Raw genomic sequence first — 19,342 nt, forward strand, 5'->3', positions numbered from 1 at the left:
AAAGTGGCCGGATACCCTGCAAGCTAGACCCCTCAGAAACCCCAGGGGAAGATCCCAAATCCACATTGCTTCTGGAAGTTTTACTTACACAAAAATGTTCTGAGAGCAGAACAAAAAAATGATTGGTTCAGAGAAATAACCAATCAGATTGAAGAGTAGGTGGGTCCAAGCAACTAGAGGAAGCGGGACCAAGACATGTGATTGGTTGGTCCAGCCTCCTTTAGCTGCTTGGACCCACCTCCTCTACAATCTGATTGGTTTTCTCCCTGAACTTTCTGCCCTCAGAACACTTTTGCGCGAGTAAAACTCCAATGAGCGGCTCATTAACGTAATAACAAAGGAAGGGACCCCTTGCATACGCCACCTTGGGTTCTTCACTTGAATTGGCAATTTCAATGAAAAGAAATATTGTTCCCATGGCAGACCAAATTTCTTGAACCAGGGGGCGGGATCTTGGCTGGCGGGCCCCTGATGGTAGATTTTTGGGGTCAAGAATCTGCCAGGCTATCCACGCCCCACCAACGCCTCTGCTATTTCCTGTACCCCCCCTTTTCTGCCTAACCAAAGTTAAAACAGCTGTCTCTCATTTCCTGTCTCCCTCCCACCTTCTCAGCGGTTTTGTAAAATCCAAAGAAAATCCCCATTACATCCTCCCATCCTCATATCACATGGCTCTCTGTCTTTTCCAAATCCTGTTCGGTTTTCCTGCCCCAGCATCTTCTTTATATACTGTGCAGAGTCTGTCTCTCCCCAGTCCCAACAAAAAACCCCATTCGCAAATCACCATGTTCTCTACCCCTCTCAATCTCCCAACAGCCATTTTCAACCATCGAAACCCAGATTTTTTCCTTCAACCTCAAATTAAATTACGACTGAAGGACCCATTAAAAATAACGACCCTCACTGTTGGATTTGCTATACTAGCTGTGGAATCTTTGAAGAAAGCTGAATATATAGACGGTAAAATAAATATATTAGCTAGCTTTTAATGGCTTCATTTGTGCAACTCAAACAATAATATAGATGAGTATTCATCTTATTTAGGTACAATCAATCATTAACGTAATTGTTCAGAGGCAATAAATTATTCAGTAATCTAAGCAATTAGTTCATCAAACATAATTGAATTCAGAACGATTACTATTTCATTTTCTAATAGAATGAACCAATATCTTATTGTCTGAGCTTTCTTATCAGTAAAAAAAAAAACTTTATCTGGAAGGACTCAGATAATCATGGTTGACAGGCAGGGTTCAGCGAGCGGCTCGGGCAAATGAATATCATCGGTATCATCGGAAATATAATTCCAGCCTGTCCTGCTGTCCAGCTCCAGGAAGTGTGCATGACAGCGTTTCCCGATCCGGTCCTCAGGGACCCACAGTCGGTCCGTGTTTTTGCTCCCTCCGAGCTCCCGGCAGTGAACAGTCAGTCGTTCCCTAAGGACCAGATTGGGAGACACTGCTGTATGGTATATAGTTATTATATTAGTGACCCCCTCTTCATTCTGACTGTAAGTGTGTTCCACGGCATGCTTACAGGGTCAGCTTTTCCAGGTAGACCCTCCCCACCAGCAAAGAGAGCCGTAATTCACGCAGCGCTGAGCAGCCAACTTACCCCTAATAGACGGGCAAGCTCCATCCACTAAAGAGTGTCCCTTTGAAGAAACCTCTCTGGCTCACTTTGATCCTGCCCCTGGCTTAGAACCCACCCTCCCCCCGCACCGGCTTCATACTCAGGCAGCCAGCGAGGGACCCTCTGCGGCTGCAATCTTTAAAACGTCCTTTATTCCTCAGAGGCACAGAGAAATTCATCAGTGAGGAAATTTTCTATTTACTTCCTAATTTGTTTTTCGTTTCTGAAAGCGAAGCATAATTCCAGCAATCTATTCCATACCAAACAAAAAAAGGGGGCCCCTTTGATGTGAAATATATTACCTGCGAAGTTCTGAGGATGCGAACTGTTATGTAAGCACCACCATCCGCTCTAATTAAATCAGACATTTGGAAATGTTAACGAGAAGAACATGAGAGTGGTCACAAAAAGAGACTGTGTTCCTGTCAAACTGGTAGCGACGAGTGACGTTTAGAAGCAAATAAGTAACGTCAGATTTCCCAAAGGATGCAGGTGGTCATGGACTGAGGGAGAAGCTTCTTGTTGACTCCATGGAGGTGACAGGACTGGAGTCGGACAGAATGTCTGGCAACCAACGCATGGTCACTCTATCAGCAAAGGCAGGATATCACTGACACGGTCAAAAATAACACCCCCTTATGTAAACGGACTTGTTTTAAGAAATTACTTGGCATAATTACCTGGAAAATTGTTCCGAAAATCAGAGTGATGCATTAGACACGCTACGTTAGCCTCAGAAATCCATCTCCAGGCCGCGTTTCTCTTTGTAGCCCAGGGGATGTAACAGACAGACATAACGAGTCAGAAACATTGATTAAATACAATCAGATATGATCCTTTTTTTTTCCTCGACCTAGTCCTCATCCTAAAACAAAAACAAACCACTTTAATCCAATCTTTCTTCAAGCAGAAAATCCATCAATGCAACACGTATGTGGAGTGGAGGTCTGAATTGAAGCAGAAATCCAAAATAATATATATATATATATATATATATATATATATATATATATATATATATATAGAGTTTGCTTATGTCTTAATAGCCTCTTTATGTGTTGTGTTTCCCTACAGACTATTGTTCATAATTAGATGAATTATTATACAGTAACTGTTCCCCAACCCTAGTTCAGTTAAACCTCACAAAACATACACCGAATTAGCTGCTAACATTCTGGAGAAGGAACTGATTTTTAAAAACCCTGTATCACCTTTAAAAGCTTAATTGTCTTTTGTTCATCATTACAGAGGAAATGGCTACCGGCCTCAATGATAATCTACATATAATTTTTGTCATATCAAAATATGAACTCCGTGACGTTTCATGATGCTGCCTGAATTACGACTACACCCCAGTGAAAGTACGACACGTAAATACGACATTAGCTACAACCCAGCGGTAAACATCGGTCTATTTCATATTGTTTTTGCTTTTATGGGTGTAGCGACTAGGCTTTAGTTCAGAATATGTACTGCAGGCAGTGTGGTTTCTGGGTGACACGTTTTCCTGTAACTGCCAATGCTAAGATGTGCGACTTCCAAGCCCTGACACGCAACCACGGTTAACATTAAAGGAAAATCTCACTCCGGCAGCAAAATGTCAGACTTGTGCCATTAATTTTAGCTAGTGATACAGCTCTAGTTTCTTTCAGGACAAAGGGGACGCGGCGATGTGAAATCTCAGATCACACGATGTCGCACAAAGCATTTTCAAAAGGGAAATAAAATCGTCTGTTGGAAACTGACAGTCCGGCTGTCAAATTGGTAATAAACGAATCTTTCTGTAAGCCGCTGAAGGGGATCTTCGGAGATCCAGCAGGTACTGAATCTAAATACTCCCTGGATTCACAGACAGGTTTCTCATGTAGACTTTGTTAAGGCAACTTGGAACGGTTACTATGCTAATCTACATTTGTCTGTAAACTATCCCAGACTGGATGAGGTGGGGAAAAAACAGCCTACACCAGTGACTACCAATCTGGCCCTCGGGGACCCACAGACGGTCCACGTTTTTGCTTCCTCCCAGGTCCCTGCCAGACAGTCCACGTTTCTGTGTGCTGGAAGGGAGCAAAAACATGGACCGTCTGTGGGTCCCTGAGGACTGGACTGGGAAACGCTGCCTTAGACGAAACAAACATAACAGCAGAGAAGCATGATATAACAATAAGGAGCAACAGACTCTACATCTCCCAGTAAGTCCGATACTCAACGAATATTATAATAATACATCATCCGAAACATAAGATCCATCTGCTACTGCTCTCCCTGAGTTTACATTCTGTATGTTAAATTGGATCAGTATCATACACTATTTATTAGACTAGACCTGCACAGAAAATACCCATAGAACTAACTACCACTGACAACAGCCTTTGCCTAAAACACAGGGAGGGAAGGACATTGATATTGCCAAACTGTTTTGAGCGATATGGAACATCATCGTGTATTCGTTTCCTCCTGAAGTCATGGAGCAATAAATGGCTTCATCAGGCAGACTGTTTGTAAAAGAGGAAGCGTCTCATCGGGGATTTCTGTCTCTGCCTTTCCTCCTCGTCGAATGTCACATGCCAGTCAGGCCGGTTCCCATGGTGACAGCCGCTGACGATCGCAGGGTCGAGCGCGGGGCCGCGCCTGTCACTGCGTTCAGCTTCTCGCTCTCCTCACGCACTCCTCCAATCCAGGCACAGATTGAGAACTTAATTAAAAAGTAAACAGCAAATCCCCCGCTTCCAAATCCCCCTCCACACTTCCGATACCAGACTACCTGATATATACTCTGGACCTGTCTGTCCATGCGAACAGAAGGCGTCAAATATTAAAAGCACACACAGACTCATCATGGCACGTCATTAAGCCAGAGCACGACTCCGAATATGGGGAGTATGTATGAGGAACTGCACGAATCAGTGCACAGTTCTGAGCACGGATCAAAGCACAAAATGTCCCACTAAATATCCCTTCCAGCACATTAAAACCATCTCTATTCCACTTTAACTTTGCTGTATGACACTTCTGCCTTCTTCACAATCCTCTTTTCATAAACTGCAAAAAGACAAAAATCTTTGTGCCCTGTCATCACACAAGGGACCTCCACCCACCCTCCAATCCTGTCACCCTGAAAGCAGCCACCGCTGAATGTGCCCGTCCCTGAACGCTCCAACCGTTGAAGTCACTGAACACTCTGGCCACTAAATGCGCCGAACCCCGGAATGTGTCCGTACCTGAACACCGGCCGCTGAACGCTCCTTCTCCTGAATGCTTCCACTATTGAAGACGCTCACCCCTGTGTAATTTAGCCACCGAAGGCCCCCATTGCTGAATGGTCCTGCCACTCAACACGCTCATCCCTGAACATTCAAGTCACTGAATGGACCCGCTCCTGAATGTTCTCACTGCGGAACACCCTGGCTGATAAACACTCCCGACAGCTGAATGTGCCCTCAACTGAACACTCCGGCAGATGAATGCTCCCACAACTGAAAACTTCCGCCACTGAACACGCCCAGCCCCGAATGTTCCCACCTTGAATGATCCTGCCCCTGAACACTCCAGTCACTGAGCATGCCCAGTCCCCTGAATGTGCCTGCCCCTGACCACCCCAGCAACTGAGCACACCCATCCCTGAACACTACGGATTCTGAAGGCTCGCGCCACTCAACAAGGCCAGCCCTGAAAGCTCCCATTGCTGAATACTACCACTCAACATGCTGCCCCTAAACACTCCTGCTGCTGAACACTCCTGCCACTGAACACTCCAGGCCCTGATTGCTCCTAAGCCAAAACACTCCAGTGGCTGAACTCTCCTGATGCTGAATGTACTGCCCAACAGGATCCCAGCACGGAGGCCGCTGAATGCGCTGGGCTGACATTAGCGTGGGAAGCGTGAGCCATTACCACCCCATTGATGTTTAAAGCGCATCAGAAAGCCCCACTGAGCAGTGGATGAAAGTGAATCATTAAACACACCTCTCCTACACCGACTCACATGTACTGATGTTCCAGCTTAATTCAAGCTCACGGTTATACTCAAGCGCCAGTTTACATTCAGCAGGAAACATTTAGATAAATTTTCCATTTAAAATGGTTTTTAACCATAGCTGGTTGATCCGTTTTGAATCCGTCTTAAATGACCAAACAACGACAGAGGCCTCGAGTCGCACACTGTCAACAGGATCCACCACCCAGTCGAAACCAGACAGCCTCAAGCTCTGATCCAGTGATAAGGTCCCAGGATTCCCGTACCTCGTGACCGACCAGTCGATGGCTGGTGAGTTTGCAATGGACCCTGGATGGCATCTCATTAACATCTCGGATTTCAGAGCGACACCGACCATGCAGTCGCCCTCGGTCGAGGACCTCCTCTGCGTGAGGATGGGTACAGACTGCCACTTTTTAAACGGGAAGTGACACCTCCGGGTGAAATGCGATCTCCCGTTAAATGAAAACAAACTAAAAGCTCCTAAAATAAAATACTAATTTTCACATCCTGAACCGTCCAAATTTCGCAGTATTTCACTCAACTCTCCATGAAAATGCAACAGTGACAGTCACATGGGTGACCATATAATCCGCTGTATGAAGCCACCTTACAGACGCAGTCCCAAGTTTAACAGACATCCTCTGCGCTCTGTTTCCGCAGGGATAGAAGGCACATTAATCACTGGCGGCCAGCTGTGAGTGCAGTCGTTCACTGGTGGGCCGCCGGCGAGGTGCCGGCCTGCTTCTGCTCACCTTTCATTCCGAACTTGGAGCGCCGGCCATACTTGTTGATGAGGATGAACAGGATGACGAGGACAAGGCAAGCAAACCCGGCCAGTCCCACAGCGATGGACACCTACGACAGAGGAGGTCCCATCAACATCCACCCGTGGGGTGTGGGGTGTGGGGTGGGGGGGGGGGGGGGAGATTAACACCGGGGGAGAGGGTGGCCCGTTCCCCATGCTATAGCACCTTCGGGATTCAGAGCAGTTTGTAATCCTGAACATGACAGAGGGACACAAACCGCCGACTCTAAGATCTAAAAGAAAAGATGAAGGGAAACACAACAGGCTGTGGGAAACTGATTCAGCAGAGTATCTCAGAGGGGTTTAAGGTCTCTATCGCACAACTGCTAGTCAACGACTGTGGCCATTACCGACCAGCTGGGGTACATCGACCATACACTATCATTGAGAGCTTGTGGCCTTTACTAGGGTCTCAGTAAAGATCGATGAGGATTAGGCTGTAATTAGGGTAAAACACTAGGCTACGGCATTTTGGGAATGTTGTGGAAAACACGCCCAGCATGCAGGGGGATGGGGGTTATTATAGAGAACCACTCCCCCCCCCCCCCCCAGCCCCAGCACAACATTTCAGAATTCCAGATTAGCTCTGCTTTTGAAAATACCCTCAAAATACTGTATGCCTGGAAGGCATGACATCATGAAGAATTTGGTGACGTCCAAGCCTAGGCAGATGTGCTCTCAAAAGCCCTTTCTCACGTCTCATAATTCCATATGCTGACTGCATCCTCACAGCATAGTATTCTATTTGAATCGATTTATATAACATCATTCTTATTAATTCAGACGCAGTGTGCATAAATAAGCACACAAACAGCAGTGAAACAAGCAGTACGTTCAGCCCCATCAGCGTGGAATCGCTCCCGTCTTTGAGCACGGCTTGCGATGTGCCTCTTCTGTGCCGTTTCTCGCCCATGAACACTTCAGATTCTATGGCTGCAGCCCACAACAAAGCCCTCAAGATCCTTATTTTTAGCAGGAACCTTTATGCAATTAAGACCCCTGCAGTATCGAGAGTGCTGTTTTTAAGCTCCTTTGGGCTCTCAAAGGGAAGGAAAATGAACGCCATCTAGACAATTACGACACAAAGCCAGGGAGAAAATGACACTTAGTCGCCAGTCGGACATGGTCGCCGTACGGCAGACAGGAGGCACAAGACCGGCCGGTGACATATGAAATAAAATATCTCTCTTTCCCCCCAGGAACATAAAGACACAACTTTTTACTGAAATATGTATCGCTTACCCCAAACGTGTCCTCCTCAGGCCTGGGGGTGGCACTGACAGTGGGGATCGGGGTGTCTGTGAAGAAGAGCAGCATGGAGGTTACAGGGCTGTGTGTGTGTGTGTGTGTGTGTGTGTGTGTGTGTGTACATGCACCCTCCAATTCCCAACAGTCACAAATACCACAGCAGCACCCTTTATGAAATCCATCACATGCATCCCACTCCCTTGCGAATTAAATCTGAATGTGAATAAAAATGTGTGTTTGTGTCTGTGTGTGTGTGTGTGTGTGTGTGTGTGTGTGCGTGAGCGTGCTCGCATTGGGAATCGGCAGCACAAGCTAACGGCTGCACAGCTCAGACCCATCTCAGACAGCACACACAGCATTGAGATGGGGGTCTACAGTGGTCCATAACCCCCCCCCCCCCCCGCCCTTGCCCGAAGTGGGTGGGGCTAAGCATCCTGTCATTCAATAATAATTAGACACTCTGCACCGCTCCTACCTCCCTGACAGCTTGCAGTACCAAACCTTTTGGCCTTTATTCACATCCATGAACTGGGCGAAAATCACAGGGGCTCCTAGGTGGGGAGGGGGCCGGGCATGATCATTCTTAATCTTTCAATGGGGCTGGCTCATGGGGGCCTGGACACGGTCCAAAGAGAACTCCATCATTCAGCTTCATTAGAGCAATGACAGTAACAATCTGTCACTGACCCCTCCCCCACACGCCCAACCCCTTAACACACTCGGGCTTCACAGTGCGTGAAATACCCTGATGAGCTCTCCGAATGCATATTCGGGGGGGGGCGCTCAAACTGACCAGACTAGGGGGTGTTCAGTTGTGTAGGGAGAACCAAGCGATCATGCTTGTGTGGTTAGCATTTTACAAACGTTCGTCTCCTCACACCGCCCTTCCCGGCATTCCACTGCTCATCAGAGATCATCACCCCTGCTCTCTGTCTCACCAGTAAAAGAGAAGGGAAGTGAGACACTCACCATACTCATACCCTGAAAGGGAAAAGCAGAAGACAGGCATCATTAATGGAATTCTGAGGCAAACACACAGCAACTGCTTCTCCTTCCTGAGACACTCTGAACAGCCACCTGAGCGTTACAGCTGCCAGTGGAAAAGCGACGCCTCATGTGATCAGAAATACGTCGCCAGTCCATACAACCCCCCCCCCCGCCACAGTGACCGTCAGCCACCTACCGATCCCATCAGTGGGAGGGGAGTCCAGGAAGTGCCCATACACAGTTTTGGTGACGGAACCCAAAAAGTTGCTGGCTTCCAGGGTGTAGTTGCCGTTGTTGAGGTGGGTGGGATTCCTGAAGGTGAGGCAGCCCTCCAAATAGTCCTGGTAGATCTCCATCTCTGTGCGCATGTAATCACCCATCGGGATCTCCTTGTCCTTGTAGAACCAGCGTAAGGTGGGGTGGGGGTAGCCCCGTACCGTGAACTCGATGCAGGTGTCATGGCGGCGTTCCGGCTCATCCAGCGTCAGGATGGTGGGGGGGACTGCAGGGAGATGCGAGGCGTGTTGAGTTGAACACCTCTACTGTCATTCAGCTCATCTGTTTAATACGTTATGCCTCCTGATTCATACAAGCCCACCTCCCTGCACAGTGCCAGAGAGTGCTAGTCTGGGGTCTCAGAATACCCCACCGGGGTCCATTTAATATTTGGACTCGCTCTTTCATCCATCCGAAACATACAAGGTGAAAACCATGGGATTATCAGTGGACAATCACGTCTGTTATTTGCTGACAGCTAACATAAATTCACATAAAGTTGGCAAGCTGAGGCCTTTATCCAAAACCAGAAAACCTGCTTTATATTTTAGGTTGAGTACTTCTCTCATGGGCTCCACGGTTCGGCCATTTTTGGGATTTAAACCAGTGACCCATGCCCTTAACCACTAGGCTTCAGGCTGCTGCCCCTGTGTAAAGGGAGAGGGGAGATTTTTCTAGGACCTTCTGCGGGAGGATCACAGTCCTTTTTTAGTACCCAAATTTGCCCCCGGCGTGACATCTGCCCCTCTGAGTCTCGCCCTGGTGCTTTGACACGGCAGAATGCGTTTGGGGCTGCGGGGTACAATCTCAGGACCCCCAGTGGCAGGTGGGACACGGAGCCTAAAGAACATACGGGTGCAATAAAGGAGTGGTCTAACAGTGAGAACGGAATTGCACGCTCGTTTTACTGTCAGTTAGACTGACTAATCACCACAGCTGTTAGCTGTGTTTTATGACAAAAATCGGGTCACTTTTGTTTAATTGGGAAGTGTGGGGGGGGGGGGGGGGGGGGTTACTAACCAGGGTATGACAGACATGCCCATGGAGCCATGGGTCTGGTTTGAGTCCCAGCACAATCCAGCTGTTGTACCACTGAACAACATGATTAAACACAAAACTGTTCTGTACTCTAACCCAGCTGCACACAGTTAATATTAAGTGCATCACCAAGGCAGATAAATATTAGGCACTGTTGTCACTGTGTCTGATGAATTGAAGATGAGGTTCATTCATCAAGAAGAGAACATTAGACGGCATGTTTATGACGTGCGTGATCTACGACGGACCCCCGGGAGCAAGTGACTTATCGGCCGGGACGTACACTGCACGACCAGCTGGATCGAGGCGTTGGTCATGCCCACCACGTTCTCGGCGATGCAGGTCAGCATGTAGCCATTGTCGTCACGGCTGATGTTCACCAGCGTCAGATTGATGGAGTGCACGTTGGGCCAGTAAACGTTGGACTGTGGATAAAAGCAACATCAGGGAGTGTCGAGCCAGTTCGTAGGGGGAGGGGACGGGGGGGGGCGGGGTGCTGTAGTCAGTTCACCGGCTCACCTGGTGGGTGTTGATGGAATGGAGGCCACCAACGGTCCAGTCAACCTCGGGGAGCGGGGTTCCCGACCCATTGCAGGTGATGGTGACATTGTCTCCCTCCATCACAACGAGGTTGGTTCTGCTAAGGTTGATGTCAGGCAGATCTAAAGAAGAGTCATGGAACTGAGTGGAAAGTACGGCAGGGTCCGTTCATTTTCATTCCAGTCACCATTTTGGCTTCCAACGATTATCAAAAAATAATTGTGATAATTATTTTTATGCATTTGATTTCGCAATGATGCTCCCGTTTTGTTTTGTGTTTTGAATCCAGCCCCCCCTTTATTTGTTTCTCAGTTGAATTATATTTAAAGTTCAAGTAAATCCATTGTTACGTTTTTTTTTTTTTTAAAATGTGATATTTCCGAAGTAAATGGAGTAATCAATCGTGTTAAAAAATCGTGATCTCGTGACCAAAATAATCGTGATTATGATTTTTACCATAATTCAGCAGCCCTAGTGAAAATGGTCACAATGTTCTCATGTGAGCCCAGACTATCAGAGGTAGCCAGTCTAGTTTTGAGTTTAGAGAAATCTAGACCAAAATTGTGTTTCAACCAGCCAGTTGAGTACTATGACTGTGACTCTTTATACTGAACTGTTTGGTTGAAACAAAACTGTGATCTGGACTTTTACTCTCTGACCGGAACTACCCACCTCTGAGGACAGTAAGAAGGGGAAGCCGACCTACCACACTGTGAGATGTTCATGGTGCTGAGCAGGATCTTGGAGACGCCATTGTTACAGAAGAGCCTCTGCGTGTGCAGGCCTGCCTCCCCTCTGTGCTGCCACAGCTGGATCCAGCGGATATCGCAGCCACACTTAAATACCACTCCCTCCAGCCTCCTGCAAAATAAGCGTAACAAATAATAGATCAATAAATAAGTGATCACTAATAAAGGCCGTTTCTGTCACTCACAGCCAGGGCACAATTAGCAAGAGGATGTTTTCTGCTGAAATACAGCTTGTAGCATCGGTTGGGCCTCGGATATGGAGGAAAAGGACCTGAAGCTGCTGGAGGTAGGAGAGCCACACTGTGTTGGAAAGCATAGATCTGTGCTATTCGGTCACCACCAGAACCTCGCAGGTGCAGCGGGACAGAGGTTCTATGATTTAATAGAATCTCATACCAGGAATGTCTAAAAAAATGTTGACATTCCCTTCCGGAACGTCTTAGAAACACCGCGGCAAGAATTACAGGACTGCACGTCTCCTACAAAGATGGTGTGAGCTGCACTGTTTGGTTGTAGATACCTTCACAGTCAGCTACGCTTAAAGACCCTTTTGGAAATTCTGTAAGTTGAGTGCACCTGGGTGCTTCAGAGGTCTCAGGCTCGCCAGACTGGGTGTGAAAATCCTGAGAGCCTGAAGAGGAACGCAAACGGCACGTTTGTTTAAGAGTGGGGCTTCCCTTTTTGGGGTTTGAGGGGGTGTGACAGGGATAGCAATGAAGTATCACGAAACAGGAGAATCCATTTCATTGGGAAATGCAGTGGTGATGTGGCCGCACTGTAACTGCCATGAGCAGACTCCCCTAACAGGGACCGGACCAGAGAGTCAAGCTTGCAGTTCAAAGGTTATAGCTTTGAGCGAGCAGCACGGTCACTGGCGCAGTAATACTCTAATATAGCGTAGAGATGTGAACACAGTATGGTAAATACACACCATATCCATAAAATAGGGAATTAATTATCTCCAGTTTTTATGTCTTTTTACCTTTGCATCCCTTTATATTGTATATATTCCATGTCATTTATTTTTTACTTATATATTTGTTTGATTAGCCTTTATTTACTTATTTTACTTAGATTATTTCCATCTTCCTATAATTTCATTCACTGTTAGTTGCTTCTCTGCCTTTGGTTTTATTTAAATTCCATATGTGACCTTTGAGCATTATTATTATTAATAATAATGCTACAAATAATAATAGAATAAGATATTATTATTAATAATAATAATAGAATAAGTGCAGTGTGACAATAATCAGAGGTGTCTGTACATTTAGCATGTGGACGAGGACAGTGAATAACAACATGATACAGAAAAAAACGGTTCTACGATGAATCAGAAATTTTAAAACAAAATATATCACATGACAGAACATATCAATGTTTTAAATATGAATGAATACCCAGGAGAAAGTTCCAACTTTTCAGCTGGATTTAGAATTATTTAGTGGAACACTACAGCCGCAGGTTAGACTGGGACCCGTCGGCGTGGTCGGTTTCGAGCAGCGGTATTTTGATACTGGTTAATTGTCGCCGGGGTTAACTGGAGGCTTTCATACATCCAGAGACAATTAAACATCAAAGAATTTAAGTTCACATATGGATCCGGGAGCAGCTGCCATCTGCCTTGTGGAGAATTAGTGCACATCTATTATACTTAAAGCATCAGCTTTTTTACATATCAGCTAGCAACACCAAAGAGCAACAATACGGCTAATCTGCAAGGATCTTAAGCATGTTTGATGAGCCATCTCAGCAGCGATCTGGACCGCAAAGTCTTTGGCGGGGAAGCCCTTCAGAGAAGCTGGGACGAGGAGTTTCACCCTTCTGCTCATTCACTCGAGGAGGACAGCCTTTCTCCGCTACAAGATCGGGCCGAAGATATGAACAAGACAGGCGTGAGTATCAAACAAGCGGGTCCAGGCACAGCAAGTTAATAAAACGGAGAAGCATCAAAATTAACGTCCTGAAGGAGAGATGTTTTTCATCATACAATCTCACCCCAATAACAAAATCTGACAGGGAAAAAAAATGGTTTTGTATTCTGCTCAAGGCCAAACTTTCCGGGGTCATTGTTAAGTATGTGCATTTTAAGTCTTTGATGAATTGTGATCAAAGCTTTCGGAAAAAGACCCATGAATACAATCAGAGAGACGGCAGCCAGTTTAATGGAGGCTTCTTAAAGTCATTTATAGTGGATCTCCATAATCATACAGTCCTAATTATATCAGCTATGGACCGATCTCCTTTATGAAAAGGTACGAAAGACAAATCAAATAAATGATCTGTTTATATTGATTAATATTTCACATACAACAGTATATAACTACATCAGATGCAGGTTCATCTATGTAGAAATTCCCTTGCAGACGTGAAGAACGCATGACTGAGGTGGCCTGTATGATCACTTTCCTCCATCTACAGCTGCACTGCGGCCCGGAGCTCGACCCGGAATCGACTCACTCAATTTCTACAGCTGAACTCTGTTAACTTAAATTAAAAAAAATAAATAAATTACTAGCATATTCTCTTGTTTGGGTGATAATATAGACCAGTGTGATCGCATAAACTGTGTAAAATAAGTGGAGTGGCTTCGTGCACAGGGTGCAGCAGGGCACCCCCTGGAGGCTGTTGGTGGTACTGCATCAGCACGGCAGCCTCGTCAGCCCTGTATCATGTGAGCTGGGCTGCGAATGTCTGCAGCCTGCAGGTGCTTCCCTCATACCTGGGGTGAGTCCCCACAGGACAAAAAAATAGCTTTGAGCTGATTTTTTCTCATTTTCAGGAGAAACTAGCTACCTCATGTTTAACCCAGTAAAAAATCTTCAATTTATTATTATCTATAAATACAACTACACGTGGGGTGGTCGCTTCACACCTCTGGGACCAGGGTTCGAGTCTCTGCCAGGGTTCCATGTGCGGAGTTTGAATGTTTCCCAAGTGCTGTTTCCTCCAGGTCCTCTGGTTTCCTCCCACAGTACAAAATCATGCTGAGGTTAATTGGAGTTACCCAAATTGCCTGTAGGTGTGCATGTGTGAGTGAATGCTGTGTGAGTGTGCCCTGCGATGGGCTGGCCCCCCATCCTGGGTTGTTCCCTGCCTTGCGCCCGTAGCCTCCAGGATAGGCTCAGCGACCCGAACAGGACAGGTGGTTACAGAAAATGGATGGATGGATGCTATCCCAGGCAGCACAAGGCACAGACCTCCCTGAAGGTGGTGCCAATCCATCCCATTCCACACACAATACTCCAAAACAAAATGCCGAAACATTAAGTGCAAGAATTTCCCTGCTTCCCGAATAAAAAACAAACCTACTGTCTTATGTTTTAATTTCAGTTTAAAGCTATTTTAACATTCTTATTGTTAGCAAAGGTCCTTCAACATCAGCTGATGAGTACAGTTTCAATTAAAAATGCTCTTTCTTTACTCTCAAACTACACAGCAGTGCTGTTTGTCTATGGGTTGTAAAACGGAGACAAGGATGATGCCAATTATTTGTATAGGAGAAGAGTTGGCACAGCAATTTCAGTTCTCCATACTGATACAATGCTGATGTCAACCCAAGAAATTTCTAGTACTCTGCCTGAGAAGCTAAGAGACTCGTAGGCTAAGGAAACTCTTGCACGAGTGCAGATCTGAATTTATAATCTATTTATTTCTCGGCATATTGTGGAATGGACGCACTTGTCTGGCTTCCTCATTTAGAGTTAATTGAAGAACTAAATTGCTCCCGAAACAGAGGCGATTGCTGAATCCCAGATATGTGGGTGAATTATCAGCATGAGAACAATGCTGAATTGTTCTCTATTTTCCTATTGATCTTGGGGTCAGAAATAATTCTGAGATGGGAAAATGATTTAGCTTCACAGAACATCCCTGCAGTTTCCTGGACCGGGTCATGTTGTGGGAGATTCAGATGCTGTTCCGATGATTTATACTGCCCTCTCAGCATCAAGTCCCATAGTAAGACATTCATTTTGACTCATCCAACCGGACGTGGGCATCGGACTGACTCACATGATCCTTAAGGTTCCCCCGTGCCACAAGACATGAGTCCGATATCCCTGAAGTTGTGAGGAACGTGGTCGTAAGATATGTATTCTGTTTTTTTTTTGGTAAATTTATCTAACATACTTTGCCACTGGCCCAGAAGCAGTCGGATCACCTGAAGGGATGACAAGTGTATTCGGCATGAGATGTGGTTTCAAACTGGATGCATCATTTTTATTTTTTTTTGAAACTCAGACAGGACACAAGCTGAAAAGCCTGGAAATTTCCAGCTTGGTGTCCATACACACTGTAGGGAAACTACCCAAGCGGCAAGTCTGATTCGGTCATCCGCATGCCGAAGGTGCCCCATTGGACGGCCCCGGTCCCCCTGCTGCCGATGACGAGCAGCGTTTCGCGAGCGGGCCTGTCGCTCTGTAAACCCTGAGCTACCGAGGAGCCTCTGGGCCATGGGCACCTAAACGGAACAGTCCGGGCTGTGCCAGGTCCTAAGCAGATGGTCCTGCTCCGTCAGAATGCCAGTGTTTACTCAAGCCGTCACATTAAAAGGTGCGACCTGGGAGGAAATGAGGGGGAGGGGGGTGAGCCAGAGCTCAGGACAGCCCCCTCCACCCCCCCCCCCCCCACCCCCACCTCATATGTCACCCCAACAGTGATTCCTCAGGCCTGGAATCCCCGAGTTCCAGCCCCAGGTAAAACAAGAGCCCCAGACGACATCATGGCCAGTGAGACACCATTCTCTGTTGCCTCTTCTCCTGCCGCTCCTTGTCAATCTCCACAAGAGTGAGGAGCAGACAGCTGCTCCTAAATGACTCCTCCAGTCACAGCACAGGTGACACGGTAAAAGGAGCTGATGCGCGGTGAGCAAGCAGGGGGAGGCCTAATTAGCCTCAAACCGGCGACCAACCGACACAAACCATCCACGCCTAGAATGGCCGCTTGAGGTGTGAATCAGTCGGTAGATAAAGGGCTAATCTAAACCTCACATGAGCTCGCAGCAACCCGGTGCTCACCAGCCACTACATTAATTATAATCTGCTCAGATTGATCTCAAGCCACGGACGCCTCACAGCACAACCACACCAGCCATCAAAAGACTCTCTGTGACATCTGCTGCACCCTTTCCTTGAACCCATGAGTGAAATTCAGCCTCACTGCTCAGAAATGATAGGTCCCTCTCATTTGGGACGAATCCCGGTGCTTCTCTCCCATCACTCTGTCACATCCTTTCTTCTCCTGCTCTCTTCTTCAGTCTGGGTTTGTTTCTCCTCTTTGCACACCTGGCCAAAGCGACTCCCCAGAACAGCTTCTCCACCTGCATCGGGCATCCCTTAACTCTTTGGGCAGAAGGTCCATTTGGCTACTAAGGGGAGCACATACACACGCTGCCTTTAAACTCTGGCCAGCTGAGGATAAGGTATTTACTAACTGTTGAGGAGATATTAGACCAATAAATGAGTTCATGTCTAAGCCAGATGTTTATTAACTTTAACTTTCCACTCAACAGCTCTAGATGCAATGAGAAATTCCTTCTGAAGTTTCTATAGAGACATTGAAATAATGCAGAATATAAATCCCACATTGTTCCCCATGATGCCTATAACAGGGTGAACATGCTGCTGTGTTGCAGCCTGCTTGGCATATTCATAATAAAACTTTCAGCACATTTTTCACGAGCTCTTATGAATGAAAGGTTATTACAAATTAATAAGCTCATAACTTTTTATCTCCCCGAACTTGGAGGGCTATGACACAACATTGGCTGGTTGTTGGGGCCCATAGGCGACAATGTGAATTGTTACCCATTGGCTCATTCACAGTGCAGTCAAAGGGCTGAGGAACACTGCCCCTAGTGGCCATACCTAAGCATCACAAAAGAAAGCGACTGCCCCGCCTCCCACTGTGTTATCGTTACTGCATCTGCAGCCGGCTTTCAGCCTTTAATCCTGATACCAGGTTGAACAGTAAGATTACGTTCGATTTGCCTTCAGATAGAAATCATTGTGTGTTTGGGTGCTTTTCCATGAGGAAATCTTACCGATTCCAGACTGTTCACAAAGCTTGATGATAACATTATGTAAAATTCACAAACACTACTCATCTGATGCTTTCTACCCGAAGCGACTTACAGTAGAGATGAGGGCGTACAATTTGTGTGCGCGTCCAGGGATTTGAACCCATAACCTTTATCTTGTTAGCACAATGCTCTAAATGTTGAGCTACAAACCAGACCGCAGCTCAGGAATAAACCTCCAAGTTCCAAACCATTAACTGATTCCTTCATTGGATCCTTCATGTTCTGTTACGTTTCATGTTTCTTGGTTGTTAGCTACTGATAAAAACAGCGTGATTGCATGAAGTCAACTTTCAGCCGCAATACAATTGGGCGCCAAAAAAAGCCCCTTTCCACATCCTCCTGCTTTAAATCCAGCGATGCTTGAGTCCCCCACAGAAAGACAACATAAATACTTCAAGCTTTTTAAAACAAATGATTCTTTTTTTATTGTTTTTGATTGACTGGATGCTTCACGCGAACAAGAAAGCTGGTCTCTTCTGTTTTTTTCTCTCTTTTTTGAGTTTGTTCTTTTCTCTTATGACACCTCTTGAGGGATAAATTGCGACGAAATCCCGGAATGGGGGAACGCTTCGCTTTAGATGCAGATCGCTCGTTTGTGCTGGCGTTGACAGCTGTTCCCGATCCTCGCCGCGTTCCCCGGCTGTCTGTCTCCACTCTAGCCCCGCCCACCCCACTCTCCCACTCTCTCTAACTCGCCTGAGGCCCAATTCCTGCCCTGTCCCCCCCCCCCCCCCCCCGGTCCTCCCAAAGCCCCCCCTGCTGTGTTTCATCTCAGTTAAATGTCTAATCCGCGATGCAGGCTGTGTACCGCAGCCTTTGAGGGAAGACCTAGATATACTGAGAACTTACTGGGAAAAGTTCTGGAAGCATCGACCTGAAACAGCTTTTGCCGGTTTTTAGTCACTTGTTGATTAAAATATATATACGCCTGCCACTTTAAATGAATGTTTACAGTTCCTGTGTGTTACTGAATCCACCTGCACATTCAGCAGGAATACTCCTACTCTGCAGCAAAATCTGTGCTTGTCGTTCATTTGCCCAGGCCCGGTTCTTTCGCTTTCCGCTTGAACCTGGAGCCTGATTCGCTGGCTGTGATTATCCACGTGCAGGAGACTCTCCCTGATCACCAAGAGCTGTGTCACTGCGTCATTGCCCTCAGGTGGCACCCATGTAAGAGAGCAGGTGTGGGGCGTTTTTAAGCTCTCGGGCTAGCAAAGTGTCAAAAGAGGGTGCAATGCAGATACTGGGGTCTGCATACATATAGACACCCCCACTCCCCCACCTCACATCTCCTCAGTGTTATCTGGGTGGGACAAATACCGTAAAGGAGATGGGCGCCCCCAGGAGAGGTGTCCCGCTTCCATGACTTAAAATAACACGTTGGAGATCACCGCCTTTAAAAATACCCCTCCTAGTTTGAGTGCGTCCAACGCAGCGCCCACGCAGAGCGCAGGCGGGCAGGATTTGTGCATGAATGGTGGCATTCACGAAGGCGGGACAAAGAGACGTTGTGGACGTGCAAGGTGGCTCTCAATGCACCCACACAGGCTGGGCACACGTCAGAGGGTTCGCTCGCTCGCTCGCTCGCTCGCATGGCTGATGAGGGAACTCTGGTTTTATTTCAACCCGAACGTCTTAACTCTTAAGGCTTGTAGCTAACAAGGATCTGGGATCCACATGGGCATCCAGTAGTGGGACTCTGCAAAGTAACCTACACACACTGTGGCCCATTCCATGCCTGAGAAGCCATCTTACCTACATAATTACCGTGAGTGTTTATGAATGTTGCCTAACTGACCACCGGGGGCTCCACCTCTAAGCCCGTCCCCAACAGAACACTTGATGTTACTTCTTCAGAATGAATCCAGCTTCATTAATACCCAGAACACAAACTGAACACCTCCAGTAGGCATGGGATGTAATTTACTAAAGATTCCATGAGATATAAACACTATTATGTTACTGTATAAATAGAAGGAACGACATGTAGGCTACTAATGACCAGT

The 19,342-nt window shown here is 46.7% G+C and overlaps 1 protein-coding gene across 1 annotated transcript in view; it reads right to left on the reverse strand.

The window, feature by feature from the left end:
* The window catches only part of ntrk3b (neurotrophic tyrosine kinase, receptor, type 3b), a 112,992-nt gene that overhangs the window by 44,343 nt on the left and 49,307 nt on the right, over positions 1-19,342 (reverse strand). The window contains exons 5-11 of the mRNA XM_048969528.1: positions 11,212-11,366; positions 10,485-10,627; positions 10,249-10,390; positions 8,848-9,153; positions 8,634-8,645; positions 7,659-7,714; positions 6,364-6,466 (exon numbers count right to left, since the gene is read on the reverse strand). Coding sequence (XP_048825485.1) covers positions 6,364-6,466; positions 7,659-7,714; positions 8,634-8,645; positions 8,848-9,153; positions 10,249-10,390; positions 10,485-10,627; positions 11,212-11,366 — 917 coding nt within the window. The remainder of the gene's footprint in view (positions 1-6,363; positions 6,467-7,658; positions 7,715-8,633; positions 8,646-8,847; positions 9,154-10,248; positions 10,391-10,484; positions 10,628-11,211; positions 11,367-19,342) is intronic.

Source organism: Brienomyrus brachyistius, chromosome 11 (assembly GCF_023856365.1).
Source record: "Brienomyrus brachyistius isolate T26 chromosome 11, BBRACH_0.4, whole genome shotgun sequence".
Taxonomy (NCBI): Eukaryota; Metazoa; Chordata; class Actinopteri; order Osteoglossiformes; family Mormyridae; genus Brienomyrus; species Brienomyrus brachyistius.